General features: G+C 40.9%; 1 protein-coding gene across 1 annotated transcript in view; it reads left to right on the plus strand.

Moving 5' to 3' along the window:
* Positions 1 to 19811, plus strand: part of DNAH10 (dynein axonemal heavy chain 10) — a 69714-nt gene that overhangs the window by 24961 nt on the left and 24942 nt on the right. The window contains exons 26-49 of the mRNA XM_042442069.1: positions 258 to 414; positions 529 to 762; positions 877 to 999; positions 1174 to 1407; positions 2267 to 2490; positions 3861 to 4130; positions 4549 to 4732; positions 5784 to 5918; positions 6433 to 6585; positions 6728 to 6916; positions 7171 to 7317; positions 8660 to 8851; positions 9612 to 9730; positions 10325 to 10483; positions 11452 to 11587; positions 12497 to 12616; positions 13526 to 13660; positions 14514 to 14730; positions 15157 to 15276; positions 16128 to 16273; positions 16608 to 16760; positions 17399 to 17659; positions 18960 to 19132; positions 19491 to 19584. Coding sequence (XP_042298003.1) covers positions 258 to 414; positions 529 to 762; positions 877 to 999; positions 1174 to 1407; positions 2267 to 2490; positions 3861 to 4130; positions 4549 to 4732; positions 5784 to 5918; positions 6433 to 6585; positions 6728 to 6916; positions 7171 to 7317; positions 8660 to 8851; positions 9612 to 9730; positions 10325 to 10483; positions 11452 to 11587; positions 12497 to 12616; positions 13526 to 13660; positions 14514 to 14730; positions 15157 to 15276; positions 16128 to 16273; positions 16608 to 16760; positions 17399 to 17659; positions 18960 to 19132; positions 19491 to 19584 — 4075 coding nt within the window. The remainder of the gene's footprint in view (positions 1 to 257; positions 415 to 528; positions 763 to 876; positions 1000 to 1173; positions 1408 to 2266; positions 2491 to 3860; positions 4131 to 4548; positions 4733 to 5783; positions 5919 to 6432; positions 6586 to 6727; positions 6917 to 7170; positions 7318 to 8659; positions 8852 to 9611; positions 9731 to 10324; positions 10484 to 11451; positions 11588 to 12496; positions 12617 to 13525; positions 13661 to 14513; positions 14731 to 15156; positions 15277 to 16127; positions 16274 to 16607; positions 16761 to 17398; positions 17660 to 18959; positions 19133 to 19490; positions 19585 to 19811) is intronic.

Consider the following 19811-nt stretch of genomic DNA (forward strand, 5'->3'; position numbering starts at 1 on the left):
GATGAGAGAGTAGAAGGGGACCAGTGCTTCTAGGGCAGATTAAACTCTTGCCTTTCACCAGGGGATATATATGAGTTAAAGTACAGTACTTACATTGACCCATGGATAAGTCGACTCAGGTTTTTGGGGTCAATTTTTTAACCTAAATTTCTAGACTTATACATGAGTATATGCAGTAAGCTTGGGACCCGGTGTTTGTAATGTCCCATTCCAAGCTGAAAGAACGAAGCCTGAACCATATCACCAACTTTTTTCAGGCATTGGAAGGAACTGATGAATCGAACCGGTACAAGTTTTGATATGGCAACTGAAACATTCACCCTGGAGAATATGTTTGCCATGGAGCTACACAAATACAGTGATGTTATCAATGAGATTGTTGGTTCTGCTGTTAAAGAGCTTAGCATTGAAAAGGTAAGTTTCTCATATGCCGCCCCTCTGTTTCTCAAATCCATACGGCAATAATTAGAATAAGAGTTTATTTTAGTTTCGGAGATTGTGAACATTTTTTTTAAAATCCTCTTACAGGGAGTGAAAGAAATAATCGACACCTGGGAGAATATGAAATTTACTGTGCAAAGGTACTTCAAAGGCACCCAGGAACGCGGCTTCATTTTGGGAGCTGTGGATGATATAATTCAGATCTTGGATGACAACGCCGTGAATCTCCAAAGTATTTCGGGCAGCAGATTTGTAGGACCTTTTCTGACTACTGTTCACAGTTGGGAAAAAACCCTCTCCTTAATTGGTGAAGTGATCGAGGTGAGAAAATGAAAGAGGATCCATTTCATGGGAGGTATTGTAGTCATTTATAATGTAATGTTAGTGGGTTTGGTGTTTCCCCCCCTTTTTACAAGCAGTGTTTGGTTTCCCTAGGTCTGGATGATAGTGCAGCGAAAATGGATGTACCTGGAAAGCATTTTTATCGGTGGAGACATAAGATCTCAACTGCCTGACGAAGCGAAAAAATTTGATAACATTGATAGGATATTTAAAAGGGCAAGTAAACACATGATTATAGCAGCATTGAAGCAAAGAATATTAATTGCATATGCGGTTTTATTGTGCCCCCGTACATGCATATTCTCACACACTCCTGCTCTTAATATTGTAGTTTACCAGTAAAACAACCACCAGTTGTTGCTTAGTTTCTGTGTTTCTTGTTACCTGCAGATAATGGCGGAAACAGTCAAAGAGCCAGTGATAAAGAAGTGCTGCGAAGCTCCAAATCGTCTTTCAGACCTCCAGAACATCAGCAGTGGCCTGGAAAGGTGCCAGAAAAGCTTGAACGATTACCTAGATTCCAAGAGGAATGCTTTCCCCAGATTTTTCTTCATCTCAGATGATGAGCTGCTCAGCATTCTTGGCAGCAGTGACCCCCTGTGTGTGCAGGAACACATGATCAAGGTAGATAATGGAATGATCCAAACACCACTACAAAATATTCATATAGATTGGCCAAAATAAAGCTGCTTCAGGTCACTTTGGAGGTATGCTGTTTAAACGATGCATACATCCTAAGAGACCAGAAGCCGCGCCAAAGCTACTATCCAGTCCTTAGGACTGGAGCGCAGCTTTGGCGCGGCTTCCAGACTCTTAGGATGCATGCATCGTTTAAACAGCATACCTCCAAAGTGACCTGAAGCAGCTTTATTTTTGCCAGTCTGTATGGGGCCATATTCTGCCTCTCTGCTGTAGTGGATGATTCTTACAATCGGGTTGGGATTCCTTCCCTGACAAAGGAGACAGGCGCAATGTAGTTGCAACCCACTGATATTCAAGGGTGCAGCAAAGTGACCCACAACCTCTAGATGTGTCCTATTTCAGGGGAGGAATGTTGTGTTTTAAGAAAGTACTTTGTGTTCAGTGAAAGGGCTAGCTGTGTATGGGTTACCTCCTGTGGCTGTCTGGGCAAGGGCAAAATACTGCTGCTTAAATGGGCCAGCGTACTTGGTGGCACTGCCTTTTACCATTTCTCTTCTGCCTGTATTTTAGAATGGAAGTTAACACTGTCCAAATTTCCATTCTAAGTGTTTGTTTATTAATCTAACTTTATGTCCTTGTCAATATATTCAGGAATGCCATCCTTTTTTGGGGTACATCCAAGGCCATAAATATCCACCTGCCAGTCAAGGATACGGGCCTGAATCTTTTTGGGGCCTAAAGTATGTTTCTGCAATCTACTTGGAGAAGACCCCTGAATTTCGCAATGGTGATGCCATTTTATCGCATCACTGCTTAAGATGGATCTCTGTACATATTTCAGATGTATGACAACATAGCCTCCCTGAAATTTCATGACGATGACAGTGGTCTGAAGATAGCCACCGCGATGGTATCAGCTGAAGGGGAAGTAATGGAGTTCCGGAAGTCTATTCCAGCTGAAGGCAGAGTGGAGAACTGGATGACTTCTGTGCTTGCTGAAATGAGGAGGACCAATAGACTTATTACGAAAGAAGCTATCTTTCGGTACTGCGAGGACAGAAGCAGGTGAGAGAATCAAATCCAGCATATCAGGTTCAAAGTAAGTTGAGTTCAATGTTATTTAATGAGTTCAATATTCATCTCCATCCATAACAAAGACACAACATACTTCAGTTATAGAACCATAGTACTTTATTAATTTCCCACGCAAGCAAAATTATGCTTCAAATTCTTCAACATATAGACTGAAGTCATACATGGAGAGACAAATCCCAGAGGTGCAAGTGGGGTTTAGGAAAGGCAGAGGCACTAAGGACTGCATAGCACTAAGGACCGGATGCCAGATGGCTAGACTCAATAAGGGAGGTCATGGGCCTGAATCTACAAGACCTAAGTAGAGCAGTGGAGAGGAGTTGGAGAGGTCTCATACATGTGAGTCAAAGTTAACCTGAGGGCAGCTAACAACAACAACGTTCATATCAACTCATCAGTCTTTGCTTTTGACCTCCCAGCTGTCTGCTCTGAAAGCGATGGCAATGGCAGGAGCCAGCATGTGCTATCAGTCTGAAAAACTCATGAATAGTGCCAAATCATGCCTAGAAGTTAAAAGTATACTTTCAGCACATTGATTTACTACTGTATTGCTGATTTAGGAACATGGAGTTGTTCATCTCTGGAAAATGTCATTCTTACATGGGCTAATGTTTCTTCTATTGTGATAGGACTTGTATTAATAGTCAGAGAATGTCATTATTATATGTTATTTATTGATTTATGTCACTGGTGTGCCACCTTTTTGGCAATGCACTCATGGTACCTTCAAGAGAACATTTTGCACTATAATGGACATGATACAAAAGAGAAAAAGTGGATGGAGGGAACAAGAAGATAAACAATTTAGCAACCATTGATTTAGGAACCATCGATATAGCAGGCAATGGTTCTGTGAGAGGAATAACCAAATGGCACTTGGTTCTTCAGGATGAAGGGTGATATCGCACAATTTCACCTACCTCTCTGCTGCATCTGGAATCCTGAACAATTTTGTTTTAATTCCTAAAATAAGCCAAGGGATGGTGTTTTTATCCCGTTTTTACATGACATCTGATGGTTACTTGGTATTTTCTTGCCTAATTTGACTAATAGAAGCTCTTGAACATCTGAGGCAGAGATACAGCCCTGTTCTCTGATTCCAGAGACTGAACTTTAGGACTTTTGTATCACAGTGGGAACCAGATCCAGACCTAGAAGTATCCAGGTTCTTGAGAAAATAGTGCTCTCTTTCTTCCACAAGAGCTGTGTAATACTACATTTATACAGTTCTACTTTTATCTAATTGCTCCAAACAATCAAGTGTAGCAGACATTTAAATGCTGAGACTTCATGCACTCTATTACTTTCCACTCTTCCAGCAATGAAATTCTGCTTTTTCCTAGAGTTGACTGGATGCTGATGTACCAAGGCATGATGGTGCTGGCTGCCAATCAGGTGTGGTGGACCTGGGAGGTGGAAGACGTCTTTCGGAAAGTGAGGATGGGAGAAAAACAGGCAATGAAAAACTATGCCAAGAAGATGCACCAGCAAATTGACTCGCTGGTAACGCGGATCACCAAGCCACTAAGTAAAAATGATAGGAAAAAATACAACACAGTGCTCATCATCGATGTCCATGCAAGGGATATAGTTGATACGTTTGTCAGAGACAGGTAACTGCATGTTCTACAACAGGGATGGGGATCATGTGGTCCTGCAGATGATGTTGAATACAAGTTCCACTACTCCTAGACAGCATTGTCAATGGCTAGGAATGCTGGGAGTTGCAGTTTGACAACATCTGGAGGGCTGCATCATTCCTCCCTCTATTCAAGAAGAAGGACAGATTAATATAATTGTCATAATACAAAACCAACTATGCTGTTGTGGAAATAGATGATGTAGTCATGGTCCTGGTTATTTCAATTTTAATATAAGAATATTGAAAACAGTACTTGTGACTTGGACCTTCTGCATTTCCCTTCTCAGTTTTCCTTTTGCCTTCCTTATATGCTACCTCTCTTGACCTGGCTGTTGTCTTATGATATATAGAAGTCTAAAACGTCTTTTTCTCTCCATTCCTCCCCCTAGCATTATGGAAGCTCGCGAATTTGAGTGGGAGAGCCAACTGCGTTTTTATTGGGACCGAGAGCCCGATGAGCTTAATGTGCGGCAGTGCACCGGCACGTTTTCATATGGTTATGAATACATGGGTTTAAATGGACGGCTGGTCATCACACCACTCACAGACCGGATATATTTAACACTCACACAGGTGAAGCAGAAAGATTATTTTTCTGTTAGCTTCAGGTCCTCCAATGCCCTTGAAAAAGTGAAATGTAACTACACAGCACATACAAAATATGTTTGTAGCCTATGTATAACTCCTATTTCATTGGGTGCATGGCTTTTCGCTAAATGAAGAATCTGTTTGTGTTAGCATAGATATACCATTGATTTAGGACTTTGTTCTTTAAAAAACCCTGAAAGATGATTGAAAGAGGCAAGATGTTGAATGAACTAAAACTGAAATTTTCTCTTGATCTTCATGTCCTCCTCCTTCATCTTGCCTCTCCTCCGCTTTCTTTGGTCTTACATTTTCAGCTTAATCTTTCTTCCCTCTCCAATGTCTTACTCCGCGCGCACACACACACATATATAATTAGAGGCCCTTAGTTTTCTGTTTCTGCTGTAGCATAGTTCCCCTCCTTTTCTTTTTCCTCCCTTTGTGTCTCCTCTGTAAGGCACTTTTTGGCATGGGGAAAGTTAAAGCTAAAACAAGGCAAACAAGCTCTATGTCTCAGTTCTTCTGCCCCTAAGCAACATCAGAGTAGTCTGGGATGTGTATATGTGCATCCTTCCCCAAGAGCCACAAAAGCACGCACGCAACAGCACCCAGCCAGCCACACAGCAATGGCTGCCTGCACTGGAGCTGGTTATATTAGTAAAGCTGGTGGAGCAATTCAAATTGAAACAGATCCTTCCTATGCCTCTGACCACAAAATAGCTGAGGCTGCAAAGCCAGCTTCTGTTGAGCAATGGTTAAAGTTAGAAGCCTCCAAAGGGAGGTCATGGGCATGAGTCTCGAAAACGTAAGCAGAGCAGTGGAAGACAGGCAGTCTTGGAGATGTCGCCATGAGTCAAAGTCAACTTGAGGATAACTAACAACAAGGACAGAGTGTGAGGAGGAAAGGATATAGGCTGGAGAACATAAAAAGTCTTTGTAAAAAGGAGTTTTGTGGTCAGAGGCTTTGTTAACTGAGATACGCCTGTACTTGCAAATTAAAATCCTTCCTAACATCATTTTGTTTGTTTTTCCCCCAAAGGCCTTGTCTATGTATTTGGGGGGAGCCCCTGCAGGCCCGGCAGGAACTGGAAAGACTGAGACAACCAAAGATCTTGCCAAAGCATTGGGCTTGCTTTGTGTAGTCACCAACTGTGGAGAAGGCATGGACTTCAAGGTAGGAATATCAGTGTAGTGGCCTGCTGTTGCAGCACTCTCTTCTCCTCTTTTTAATAGTTAAAAACCACCCTACACACTATAGACATAGAGGAGTATGACACGAGGCACTTACCGCGCTGGAATCATTGGCCAAATGCTTCAGAAGTGCGAAGGTGGGATAGCCGGTTGCGCATCTGAAGCATCACTGAAGTGTGTCCCGCTCTTCGCCTGTTGACAAATCATTCACAGAGCAGCCATTTCTGTAATAACGGGAACTTATTACAAAAATGGCTGCTGTGCGGAACAATTCGTCGACGGGAGAAGAGCAGGATGCCTCAATGCTGCTTCAGAAGCGCGACCGGCTATCCCACCTCCATGCTTCTGAAATGTTTGTCCAACAATTCCAGTGTGGGAAGTGCCTTGTGTGATAATCCCCATAGTATTGCAGACTTGGGCTCTAGGCATAGAATACTAGTATAGAGTAGAGTAGAAGTGATTCTCATATCAGTGCTTTGTCCTCTTTATCCTTCTAGGCAGTTGGTAAAATCTTCTCTGGCCTCGCCCAGTGCGGAGCTTGGGGTTGCTTTGACGAATTTAATCGGATCGATGCGTCTGTGCTTTCGGTCATCTCCTCGCAGATTCAGACTATTCGAAATGCTCTGATCAACCAACTGAAGACGTTTCAGGTAAAGAGGAGAAAAGTGATTTTGTACATGAAGGGCTGGATTTGAATGCAGATGATCTATGCACATGTATGTTGGGGCAAAGAGGAGGCTTCTTTTCTTCAGTGATACACCTGCTAGATCTCTACTTGGGTTTTCATTTCAGTTTGAAGGGCAAGAGATTACTCTGGATCCTCGAATGGGAATTTTCATCACCATGAATCCTGGCTACGCAGGCCGTACTGAGCTCCCTGAATCTGTAAAGGCTCTTTTCAGGCCCGTGGTTGTAATTGTGCCCGATCTCCAGCAAATCTGTGAAATCATGCTGTTTTCTGAAGGGTTTCTCTTGGCCAAGGTAAGTCAATGCTTTCGTAAAGCAGCTCACATGCTTTCAGCTGATTATATGGACTGTTTCTACTAGAAAGCAGTGTGCTTGAGGAATGTGAAGTGGAAATGTTCTGTTGAAGCTATAGTGACTCATCCAAACATGTGAATCCCATTATAATTTATCACATGTAGGTGTGAATAAGCAAGAGTGAATGTGACAAACTGTGATGCTTTAAAAAGAGAAACGTGTCTATGTTCATCACACTCTTTTTTATCCTCCAGACGTTGGCCAAGAAAATGACAGTGCTATACAAACTGGCACGTGAACAGCTTTCTAAACAACATCACTACGATTTTGGGCTTCGAGCTTTGAAATCTGTACTAGTGATGGCTGGAGAACTGAAGAGAGGTTCATCAGATCTCAATGAGGTAATCCTCATTGTTGTGCTGGGAGAAATGTTGGTTTGCTAGAGTCAGGATTTGATTGGTGAGTTCTCCGACTAGCGGCATACTAGGTGAAAAAGTCAGCAGTTTTGAAACAGTTCCTCTGAAACTGTGGGAATGGTGTATAAATGTATCAGCCAATGTATGTCCTTGATTTCAAGCTGCAGGACACATGCATCGGTATCATAAATATTTGCTTTTTTAGTATTGCAACACAGCTGGAATTTTGTGTGATGCTTGGATGGCATATACACTTGTCCCTCTATATTCGCTGGGGTTAGGGGCACAAGACCTCTGCGAATATGGAAAAACCACCAATAACAGAAAAATCATGTTTTTACCTGAGAGGACACATCTCTAGAAATGCCTCCAGGGCAACTCTGTGGTCAGCATCTGCCAGACACTGACCATGGAGTTGCACCGGAGGAGCTACAAAGGCCTAGTGGCATGTACTCTCTAGGAATCTCTAGGCCCTTCAGTGCCACTTTTAGTTAAAGTTGACCATAGAGTTGCATTGGAGGACCTAGATATTCCTAGAGAGAACATATTCATCAAATCTGTGAATAATCAAATCTGCAAATATCAAAACCGCAGATATGGAGGGATGAGTGTATTTGCCAAATACTTGGGCACCTTACACTGGACGGTGCCAAATGATAGCTATAATGAAAAATCCCCTTGTTCTGGGTTATTAAAAAAATCTGTTTAGAGATAAATGTCTTAATGTTCAAGTTTTTAAATAGATTTTGTAAAGCTTGTGTGATATTACTGAGTCTTACGTCATTTGTTAGGAAATGGGAGTAATGTGTGTATCTCTTTTTGTAGTCTTTTCTGCACCTTCCATGTATTCCTCTTACATGACGTGGGCAGAAATGAATCTGAGCGACACATTTGTAGACATGGCAAGAAAAATTGAGTGGGGTCACTTTGACCTCTGGCATCTTACATGTGTGTTTTCCTCTTAGATGCTCCAATTATTCCAGTAGGGGTAGAATAAAACTGCACATGTAAAGCGTACTCACAAAGAATAAAATGTTTTTACTTGCAAAGAGTAAAAATACTGATTTTTTGCTAGATTGTGGAGTACCCCCTGAAACACCACATGGCAGTTCACACTGGAATGTATTAGTATTGACCTTGTCAAATAGGCCTGTCGAAAAGCATGGCAATTTCATTTGTCAGTTTCAGTCCTTCAGTTCCCTCACTTAGGTGGGCTTCATCAACTGAAAATGTTTAAGTGTCATTTAGGGTTAGGCATGAATAGATGTTGCTCAAGAAAGTCGATTTGTTTGGCAAAAATATTAAAACTATGATCTTTTAAACCTAGGATGTGGTCCTGATGAGAGCGTTGCGTGACATGAACCTCCCCAAGTTTGTTTTTGAAGATGTCCCTCTTTTTCTTGGCCTGATTGCCGACCTTTTTCCTGGACTAGATTGCCCCAGGGTTCGGTACCCTAAATTTAATGATGCTGTTGAGCAGGTGCTGGCGGAAGGAGGCTATGTTGTTCTACCAATTCAGGTACTAAAAAGAAAAGCAGAGAAATAGAAAAGATAGCAAGTGTTTAGCCATCTTTTCTTTTGGGTGAATATAAAGTGGCATTGCAGAAGTCAGGCTGTGTCTCAATGAAGTCTACTGTCCAGCTCACAAGTTGTCATCATATTAGGCAATGAAAAAACATGATGGTGATTTATGACTTCTGTTTTTCTTGCATTCTCCTTCAGCTTGGGATGTTTTGGTTTGAATTCAGACCCTGTCATGTGGGCTGTATTTATCTGTATTGTATCACCCTTTATTATTATTTTGAACCAAGTTGCTGGCAAGAACTCTGGGAAGCTCACAGCTTTGTTCTGGGATAGGAACCCAAGTCACCGCACTTCTATTATTTAATTAATTATATTCATTTTAACTATGTTCGCTCCACTCTTCTGTTGCAAAGGCTTCCAAAGCAGTTTATATAAGATCAGTAACAAACCACACAGTCTGAGTCTGCCATTTTATAATCTAAAACATGTAACAGAAAAATTTAAAAAGAAATAGGTTAGGAGAAATGAAGATAGACCTGCTTTTAGAGAGGACCATCTAGTTGCCATAGTCCCCAGCCGATCGCAGGGCGATTGTGGCTGGAGTGGCCAAGCCGCCAGTCTGTTTCACCCGACCCACAAATGTCACAATAAATACATTCATTTGGTGCTATAAAGAAGATCACCAGGGTTTGTCTTTGATATTAAATGCTTTTCAATTGTGCTTTGTCGATTTATGCTATTGGAACATTTGTCAGGTGGATAAAGTCGTCCAAATGTATGAAACCATGTTGACGCGTCATACCACAATGATCGTGGGCCCAACAGGAGGTGGCAAGTCTGTGGTCATCAATACATTGTGTCAGGCTCAGACAAAGTGAGTAAATAACACGAGTGTGTACAGATTTCATGTTTGTTCTGCCATTATGCTAAAATCTCTTTACACAAGAAGGAGAATAAGAGGATACTTTTCCTGACTGGTCTCACAGTGTACAGTCAGCCCTCCTTATCCGCTGATTTTTTATCCACGGATTCAAGAATCCATGGCTTGAAAATATTCCCCCAAAGTATAAATTCCAAATAGCAAACCTTGACTTTCCATTTTATATAAGGGACACTGTTTTACTATGCCATTGTATTTAATGGGACTTGCGCATCCATGGATTTTGTTATCCATATGGGGTCCTGGAATCAAACCTCAGCTGATAACAAGGGCCCACTGTATTTGGCTATGTTGACAGATTCATGGAAAAATTGCTCCTAATTATGATGGGCATATGGAATCGACATGTCCCTGAAATAGTTATGTTACAGAATAGTTATGTTGCGGAGAACACAGTTGGGAGGTTTTTGAGCTCTTCCTGAGTGATCCATAGGCACCTGGTTTTGTTGCTGTGGGAAGCAATCAACTGTTTATACTACAATATTTTACATTTTACTGTTTTTTTCATCTTCTCTTTTGTCCCTTTAGACTAGGATTGGTGACTAAGCTTTACACACTGAACCCCAAAGCCATGAGTGTCATTGAGTTGTATGGTATCCTGGACCCCACCACCCGTGATTGGACCGATGGCGTTTTATCCAACATATTCAGGGAAATCAATAAACCCACAGACAAAAAGGAGAGGAGGTAATTTCTTTTAAGAGTGAGGTCAGTGCTTTTCACTCAGGGTTAAGGAGAATCCTTGGGGGTTTAGTGAGTGTTTCTTACAATATGGCTGTGCAATGTGGTCCACTCAAGGCCTGCTGAACTGTCTCTCTGGTTCACTCTCTGGACATGTGTCCATGTATGTGCACTCATATGTGGTTGTTGCCTCCTGGCCAACACTGGTTGTGGCTGATAAGGTCAGAAAGGTTGTATGCCCCTGCCCTATGGATTCTGTGAAATGTTGAACTGTATATACTCATGTATAGGTCTAGAAATTTTAGTCAAAAATTGAGCCAAAAAACCTGGATCAATTTAGCCATGGGTCAATGTAAGTACTTTACTTTAACTCTCATATACATATGGCCATCCCCTTTCTCTGAATAAAAGGCAAGAGCTTAGTCCATCCTGGGAGCACCAAAAAGAAGCATGGATCCACTCTACTCTTTCATCCATCCAACCTTTAGGATGAGCACAAACAGTTATACCTGCAAGCATTTTCTAAGTTGTTTGGCATCATTTTCCTTTGCATCATCCTTTACATCCTTTGTTACATGCCCCTAAGTTTTACCCTCGACTTATCCATGGGCTATATCAAAATCCATACTTTTGGCCCCAAAACCTGCCCTCGACTTATACATGAGGTCGGCTTATAGTTGAGTATATACGGTATTTGTGAAATAAGCTAATTATTAGTTCTTGCTTTTTAAAACTTGTAGATGGAGGTCTGTCCAGGATGCCATGACATATCAGTCAGGGTGAAAACCAGTTGGTTGGATCTTAGCTTCCTTTCTCTTATTGATAGTTTCCCGTTTTCCCCTCCAAGACAGTTCCTTTCGTGTTCAGGCTAACCTTCCTTCATTCCACTAAAACTATAGGGATCAAACTGAATTTCATTAGAATGGCTTTGGGAATAATTTGTTTTTAAGTGTCCTTTCTCTGTCTGATGACAGGTATATCTTATTCGATGGAGACGTGGATGCTCTCTGGGTAGAAAACATGAATTCTGTGATGGATGACAACAAGCTGTTGACGCTGGCAAACGGAGAACGAATCCGACTTCAGGCCCATTGTGCCCTTTTATTTGAGGTATGGAAGTTTCAGATGAATTGTTCAAGAAGACTTTGCAGTTATTGAGGATGAAGAATTTTGTTAAACATTATAGCTCTATCCATTCTGGGCTTTGGAGGTGGTGTTTCTTCTTTCTTTCTTTCTTTCTTTCTTTCTTTCTTTCTTTCTTATTGTATTTTATTAACAAATATATATATTGACAAAAAACAAAATCATGATAATGACAGACCATATTACCATACAATACAGTACAAAACAATACTATATATTACGATACCAAACGTTACCAAAGACAAAACCACCATCTATTTATCTACCTATTCAGACATGCCATTAATTAAACATTAAAAATGCTTGCTCTTTGTTGTTATACATTCTTTTATATTTAATAAGGAACTTCCTTATCAAATTAGAATCACTTTGAGAAAAAAGAAAAAACTAATTGAGTTTTCTCACCTAAATATAACCACAAGAGCTTTTTTTTTATTCATATCTTTAGTCTTCATTCTTCTTCGGTTCTTAATTATTTTATCCTAATTTTTCTTTGAAATGAATTGACTGGAGCAAAAGGCTTGCTGAAGGGCTAGGGAACCCAAGCAGTCTTCTCTGGAACAACCAGACATTGCTTTCCCCTGCCACCACCTCCTGTCTTTCTTTCTTTCTTTCTTTCTTTCTGGTTCCAGTTGGCCAGTGACTCTTAATTCCCAAAGCTACACAAACTCTTCGTCGTTTTGTGACTGATAACAAATAGATGGTCAGAAGGAAAAATGCAGGATGAAATCCAGGAAAACAGCAGGAACTTAAAATACGAATTGGAAAAATGTGAGAACAGGCACTTTAGAATGTTGTTGCAAAGTTCATCCGTATTTGGAACTGCTAAATGGTAGTACGGACGTCTAATAAATGTGCTTTAACTTTCCTTTCTAGGTTGGAGATTTGCAGTATGCCTCACCAGCAACGGTATCGCGCTGCGGGATGGTCTTTGTGGACCCAAAGAATTTGAGGTACAGACCATATTGGGAGAAATGGACACAGCAAAGGAACAAGGTACGAATCAGAAAGAAATACCATGGAATGTTGGTTAAAAATCAGTATAGTTTTTTTTTTTTGGTGTGTAAAGGCATTTGTAGAGTTGACTCATTTAAAGTCAACCATTTTTCCTTTTGTCTTCCTTAAAGCAAAGCTAGACAATGTGGATGGTAGAAGAGTGCTTTGTTATTAATTTCCATCATTTCACCATTAGAGAAATCTTGCTCGATCGGTTGTGTGAGTCAATCGTCTGCTTAAATTTGTATCTGAACGGCCGTGTTTCTGAAAAAGAAGCATTTTTTTGTTTGCAGAAGATACACATCTTTAGGTGACACTTTTGCTTGGATTGTTTTGTGTTCGTTTTGTCACAAAAGAAGCTACCTTAGCAGTATTCCTTCTTATGTCAGAGGGAAAGAAGAGTGCGTCTTTGAATAAGGTGCCTACCATTGACAGTATTTAAATTGCCAGTTACGCAAAAACGGGACAGGGAAATTCACAATGTGAGATGAGAGATGGGGCAAACTAAATACAGTATGAAATTTCTGCTTTCCTCTCAGTGGAGAATATTATCCTGAGACAAGTTACTTTTTCTACTCACTTTACATTTAGGAAGGAGCGTGTCTGTCAAAGCCGACGTTGCAGGTTCACTTGAAAGAGATCTCACCCAGTTTTAGTCCTATCTCTCCACAGCTGTGCTTTTCTGAAGCTCCTGGTCCTACTTTCCACTTGCAGCATCTTTCTCTGGGGTCAGATCTTTCACCTTCTTCACTGTTACAGTCCATTCACTATAAGCACTTTGCTAATGCTTTCCTTTCTTTCTGAATAGACTGGACTCTGTGTTTTTCTGCCAGTTTCATAGAGACATTAGGGATGGGGAGGAACAATATACGCGGATACTTCAAAATGATTTTATTTTGTTTCTGATAGCAAGAACAACAACTGTTAGACAGGCTCTTTGACAAGTATGTACCGTACCTGATTGACATGATAATAGACGGAATTGTCGACGGGCGGCAAGGGGAGAAACTGAAGACCATCGTCCCACAAACAGACCTAAACATGGTAAGAAATGCTGGCTTTAGTATGGATGAATCCCATTTTGGGAGAAAGGTAGGACAGAAATCCCTTCAATCAATCAATCAGTCAATCAATCAGTTGAACAAAGAATCAATTTATTAGTTTTTTGTGGGTTTTTCGGGCTGTGTGGCCATGTTCTAGAAGAATTTATTCCTGATATTTTGCTGGCATCTGTGGCTGGCATCTTCAGAGAATGCATTCACAGAGAAGGCATGCCACGTAGCCCGAGAAACCCACAAAACACTATGGATGCCAGCCACGAAAGCCTTCGACTTCACAATCAATTTATTGATTAACAAAATCATTAAAAAGGACTCAACCATTAAGCAGTTTTGGAAATGTCTCAGACCTCAGATACATGGCTGAAGAGGATTTACTGTTTGAGAATTTCTCGACTACAGTAAGGTATGGGTATGCTTGAGTGGAGTTGACTATGAGAGGAGATTTTTCTTTGTGGTCTCTGTGGCTCACACAAATGGGTTATCCTACGGCTGTACTGTACACTATTTGGAACCTTCTAGAATCTAGTACCGCTGACACTGCTTTAACAGCCATGGTTCTATCCTATGGGATCCTGGGATTTGTAGTTTGTTGTGGCAACGGAGCTCTCCGGCAGAGAAGGCAAAATATCTCACAAAACTACAAATCCTAGCCTTCCATTGCATTGAGCCATGGCAGTTCAAGCAGTGTCAAACTACATTATTTCTGCAGTGCAGATGCAGCTCATGGCCCGACATAGAGGATTTTCTTAGTCAAATGTGGTCACTAATAAGGAATAGCCCATGTCAGTTAGATTATTAATAATTAATAATTATTGCTTTGTGGTTTCCGATGACAGGTGATACAGTTGAGTAAAATGTTGGATGCCCTCTTAGAGGTGGAAATAGAGGACCCTGATGTGCTGGAATGTTACTTTCTGGAAGCTTTATATTCCTCCTTAGGAGCATGCCTCCTGGAAGCCGGAAGATCAAAATTTGATGACTTTATTAAACGCCTCTCTTCAATGTCAACCGTGAATGATGAGATGACTCTAGCTAAACCAGGAGAACTGCCAGGTGGGATATGGTCAGTTTTCTGTAACATTTACCTCCACTGAAAAACAACTTTATCCACCTTTTACAATTAAGGACAAGTACTTCATCATGAAAGACTAGTGGATGTGGAGGTGTTTAACCCTTTCTTTCCAGACCTGCAAAAATGGGAAGGGACCATGATTCTTGGTACTAAAATCCAGTGCTTTCTGATGGTACGATATGTAAAATTAATCCATAAAATGTAATGCTTTTGGATGCCCTGCCTCCCCTGTGTTGGTAGCATATATTTCCAGTAAACTTCAATGGCTCATTTAACCTATTAGCACATTTCTTTTCTCTCTCTCTCTCTCTCTCTCTCTCTCTCTCTATATATATATATATATGGAAATGTTTGCAGTAATTTCCATCCTCCATAGTGCTTAGCATCATGATTTCACTCTCTTTCAGGCCAGCTTTTGACTTTGTATGACTTTCACTTTGAGGGGCAGATGAAAAGGTGGATGCCTTGGAGCAAACTGGTCCCTGAATATGTTCACACCCCTGAAGTCAAATTTATTGACATTCTAGGTAAGTATGAATTAAGTTTGGCATAATTTAGTGGGAGTAATAAGTTACATCTTGTAAACCTATACTGCATTCTGAAACATAGGCTTGAAAGCTTCTAGGTAAGATGGTGATGTCTGGGTCAGAAGATGGCTTTAGTTAGTACCACCTTCACAAAAGTCACGGGAACGATTAAAATTTTAATCCCTACTCTGTGCTTCTTTTTTAAAAAAAATTATTATTAAAATGCATACATTAAATATTGTTTATTACACAATACATAATATTACGCACACACACACACACAGAGTCCTACATTCTGTTACAATTTGTCTAAGTATCTTTACTATCCCACCTCTGTGCTCCCCTTCCCTGGAGCCATTTTCACCCTTGTATACCATCCAAAATCTCAGTTTTGGAGGTAATTTTCCATCTTCTTTTCTCAATACGTTCTCAATAAATTCCTTCCAAATTCCGTCAAAATCACTAATCCCTGTGCTTTTTAACTGAACTCTGCCAAACATTTGGTGTATGAATTCCTCTGGCATTGAGGTGGGTCTTCATGTACAGGTTACTTTTTGCACAACTTAAGGCCATTCACATTAGCTTTGTTTATTTGATAAATAAAAGCAGTACCCAAAGCATTTGGTCTTCGAGAGAGGCTAATTTCAGAGCACCTTTGGACAAACTGCTCTTGCATGCATCTAGTAAGAGCAGTTGGGTGCTCTATTCGTTCCTGCAGAAGGACCATATAAGCCTTGAATAGGGAGTATCTCCAAAGTCAATGTAATCCAGTGTCTTTACTGCTGATCTGATTTATGCATTGTGCCTGATGTGTCCCTGGTGCGTTCCACATTAATGTCCCCTGTGTTTAGTTCCTACAGTGGATACAACCCGCACCACGTGGCTCCTAGAAAAAATGGTGAAGATCAAACACCCTGTTGTTCTGGTTGGAGAATCCGGGACATCAAAGACCGCAACAACACAGACCTTTCTCAAAAACCTAAATGCAGACACCAATGTAAGGCTTTAGATGCTATGTGTCATTATGTCTTCACCTGTTGTTCTTTCTGCTAGCGCTAACCTTCCTTCTCCTGCTAGATGGCCTGAATGACTTCAGTCTCTACAGAACAACCATGTTTTCCAAAAGTGATGGGCACAGATTGGATAGTAGAAGGTGGCATGTGTATGTGTGTATATGCATGCACAAGAAATGGACATGAGGCTGATGGTTTGTGACATGCTACACCCAAGTTTCCCAAATCTCTTTATAAAGCACATTCTTTTTTCCAGTTTTAGATGCTATTTAAGACATGCACAGCCTTTATTGACGATTTTTCGTCTTCCACTTTCAGGTGTTGCTGATCATTAATTTCTCCTCGCGCACTACCTCAATGGATATTCAAAGGAATTTAGAAGCCAATGTGGAGAAGCGGACCAAAGAGACCTATGGGCCCCCGATGGGAAAGCGCCTTCTTGTATTTATGGATGATATGAACATGCCCAGGGTAAGCATGCAGCGTTATGCAAGGGAATGCCAAGAATATTTAAGGATGGCTCCTTGACCTTGCTTTCTGTGAAGTGTGCATAGGATTCCACTTGCTCTTTTGAAGTCTGGACTCCTGGTACCCTGCCTGCAAGTGCAGCCTGAGGACAGGACAATCGTACTGGCTTTTTTAGCTGCTGCATCACACTGTTGGCTCATGTTCAGCTTGTGGTCTGCTACGATTCTTAGATCTCTTTCGTATGTACTGTTGTCACGCCAAGTGTCACCTCCTATACCTGAGCCATTCCTTTTTTCTGCCTAAGTGTATTACCTTACATTTCTCCATGTTGAATTTCATTTTGTTAGTTTTGGCCCAATTCTTTAATCCATTACGAATTAAATTCTGATCCTGTCCTCTGGGGTATTAGCAACCTATCAATCAAATTTTTACTTTTAACATTTGTATTAATTTTATATTTCTTGACATTGTCTTTATTAGATTTTAGTATATTCTAATTTGTTATATATTGTGAGCCTTTCTTGAACAGAGGTACATGAATGTAGTTGATAGTAATCATTAAAAGGTCTATGGGGAAGGTTACTTGTTGGCATCACTTCTATCCCTTTGCCTAAGCGTTTTGATCTCCCTGTTTTCCAAAGGTTGATGAATATGGAACTCAGCAGCCCATTGCGTTGCTCAAGTTACTCTTAGAGAAAGGCGCCTTGTACGATCGTGGCAAGGAGATGAACTGCAAATACCTCCGGGACCTTGGCTTTGTTGCTGCCATGGGCAAAGCTGGAGGAGGCCGCAATGAAGTTGATCCTCGGTTCATTTCCCTCTTCAGTGTTTTCAATGTTCCTTTTCCTTCCGAGGTGTCTCTGCACTTGATTTATGCCTCCATTTTAAAAGGCCACACAGTGGTAATAGCAATTATTTATATAGAAAAATGTTTATTATTATTTGATAGACCTATCCAGAATTTAAGTGCTTGTTAAAAATCCACTCTTATGCACTGGCATTTGTTATTGATAGGGATCTTAAGGTTAGATGCTTGCTTTTAATTGTTGCTGAGGACAACTGTCAAAAATTAACTGAACTGCTGCTGTTTGAACTCTTGGTACCATATTAACAATCCATGGACATTGAACAATAGTAGCTTAGTAGCGCCATTTGGCCTTCTGCATAAATCCTGGATCCCAAACTCTGCCTACTGTTACTGTGTGTTTCAACAATATTCTCTCATGGGATCTGAGATATGACTAAAGGGTTCAGTGTCCCCTGTCTTTGACAGAAGAAACCATAACAGATGCTCTTCATGGATCTGGTATCATATCTCATCCGCACATCCTTGTTTTACTTGTGATCGAGATGTAGTATAGTATAAGAGGGGCTCTGTGAAAGATACACTGTGAAGGAGGGGTTTAAGAAATGTCAGCTCATGTGCGAACAAGTCAGTAGTTTTTTGTGGTTTTTTTCAGGCTATGTGGCCATGTTCTGTAAGAGTTTATTCCCGACGTTTTGCCAGCATGAAAGTCAACGGCTTTCATGGCCGGCATACATAGATTTTTGTTGGTTTTGGGGGCTATGTGACCATGTTCTAGATGAGTTTATTCCCAACTTTGCACCAGCATCTGTGACTGGCATCATCAGAGACGTTTCACCAGTATCTCTGGCTGGCATCTTCTGAAGATGCCAGCCACAGATGCTGGTGAAACGTCGGGAATAAACCTTTCTAGAACATGGCCACATAGCCCGAAAAACCCACAAAAATCTATGGCTGCTGGCCATGAAAGCCTTCGTCTTCGAATTAGCAGTTCCCTGTTAAAAATTATGTGCCACCCATGCTCTTTTTAGAAGTTTTGATCTACTTCTTCTTCCACTATAAATATGGATTAAAACTCTAATGAATTCATCAGGTATCCATTAGTGACATTGATTTAACTGACCAGTGGATGTTTTTAGAAGATTTATTTAGAAGGTTGCATTAAATATAATTCTCAGTGAGCCAGAGGAACCATCAGTGAGCATGTTAGCATGCGGTCATCAATAAATACATCTGAATGCAACATAGACGGAGGGGGCTGCTGGGGTAGAATAAATGCATATCTTGTGCAGGATTGCGATGGAAATGTCACTAGCAAAAATAAACATCAAGGAAAAACATTTTCCGCAATTGTCTGCTGAAAAAAACTCTTCCCCGCACTCTTCTTATGTTTGCAGAGTTTTAATGAAACGGTGTCTTCAATTGCTGACCGGATGACAACCTGTACATTGACACTTTATCAGATGATTGTCCACGACTTGCCTCCAACTCCGTCGAAGTTCCATTACATTTTTAACTTGCGAGACCTGTCCAGAGTTTACAACGGGCTTGTTCAAACCACCCCAGAACGGTGAGTTTGTTACACACAGCTTAGGTTGTTTTCAGAAGAGGCTTTTATGATATGCAGTCACACTGCCCCATGCCTGGAATTTGATGGTTGGCCCAGACTACTTTCTTTTCAGTTTATAGCCCTTCTTTATTTTCCTGTCCCATTTCTGCCTTTTTTCCTGGTTAAAGGTGGGAAAAAGATAAAATTTATGTATAGTGCCTTTTGAACATTAACAGTAGGGACCATCTATCTGGAGGCAGCCTTGAGATAGAAGGGGTGGTGGTGGACCAATTGGTTACATGTTCTGCATTTGCAAAGGCAAGTCCACTAAATCTCATTGGTTGTATTAGCTGAGTCGACCCCATTTTTGTTCTAACAGGTTTCAGACAGTGGGCCAGATGGTGAGAGTATGGAGGAATGAGTGCCTCCGGGTTTTTCACGACAGGCTGATCAATGAAGTTGACAAAGCACTGGTTGGTTATTACCTTTCATTTGAACTTTAACGGGAAACAGGGTAAAATTTAACCTGTTATTGTTGCTAATCACTTGCTGGTCATTGAACTATGTTGTCGTTGTTGTGTACCTTCAAGGTATTTCCAACTTTTAAAGCTCATGGGGTTATCTTGGCAAGATTTGATCAGAGGAGGTTTGCCATCGCCTTCCCCTGAGGCTGAGAGAGTGTGACTTGCCCAAGATCTCC

Source organism: Sceloporus undulatus, chromosome 10, assembly GCF_019175285.1.
Source record: "Sceloporus undulatus isolate JIND9_A2432 ecotype Alabama chromosome 10, SceUnd_v1.1, whole genome shotgun sequence".
Taxonomy (NCBI): domain Eukaryota; kingdom Metazoa; phylum Chordata; class Lepidosauria; order Squamata; family Phrynosomatidae; genus Sceloporus; species Sceloporus undulatus.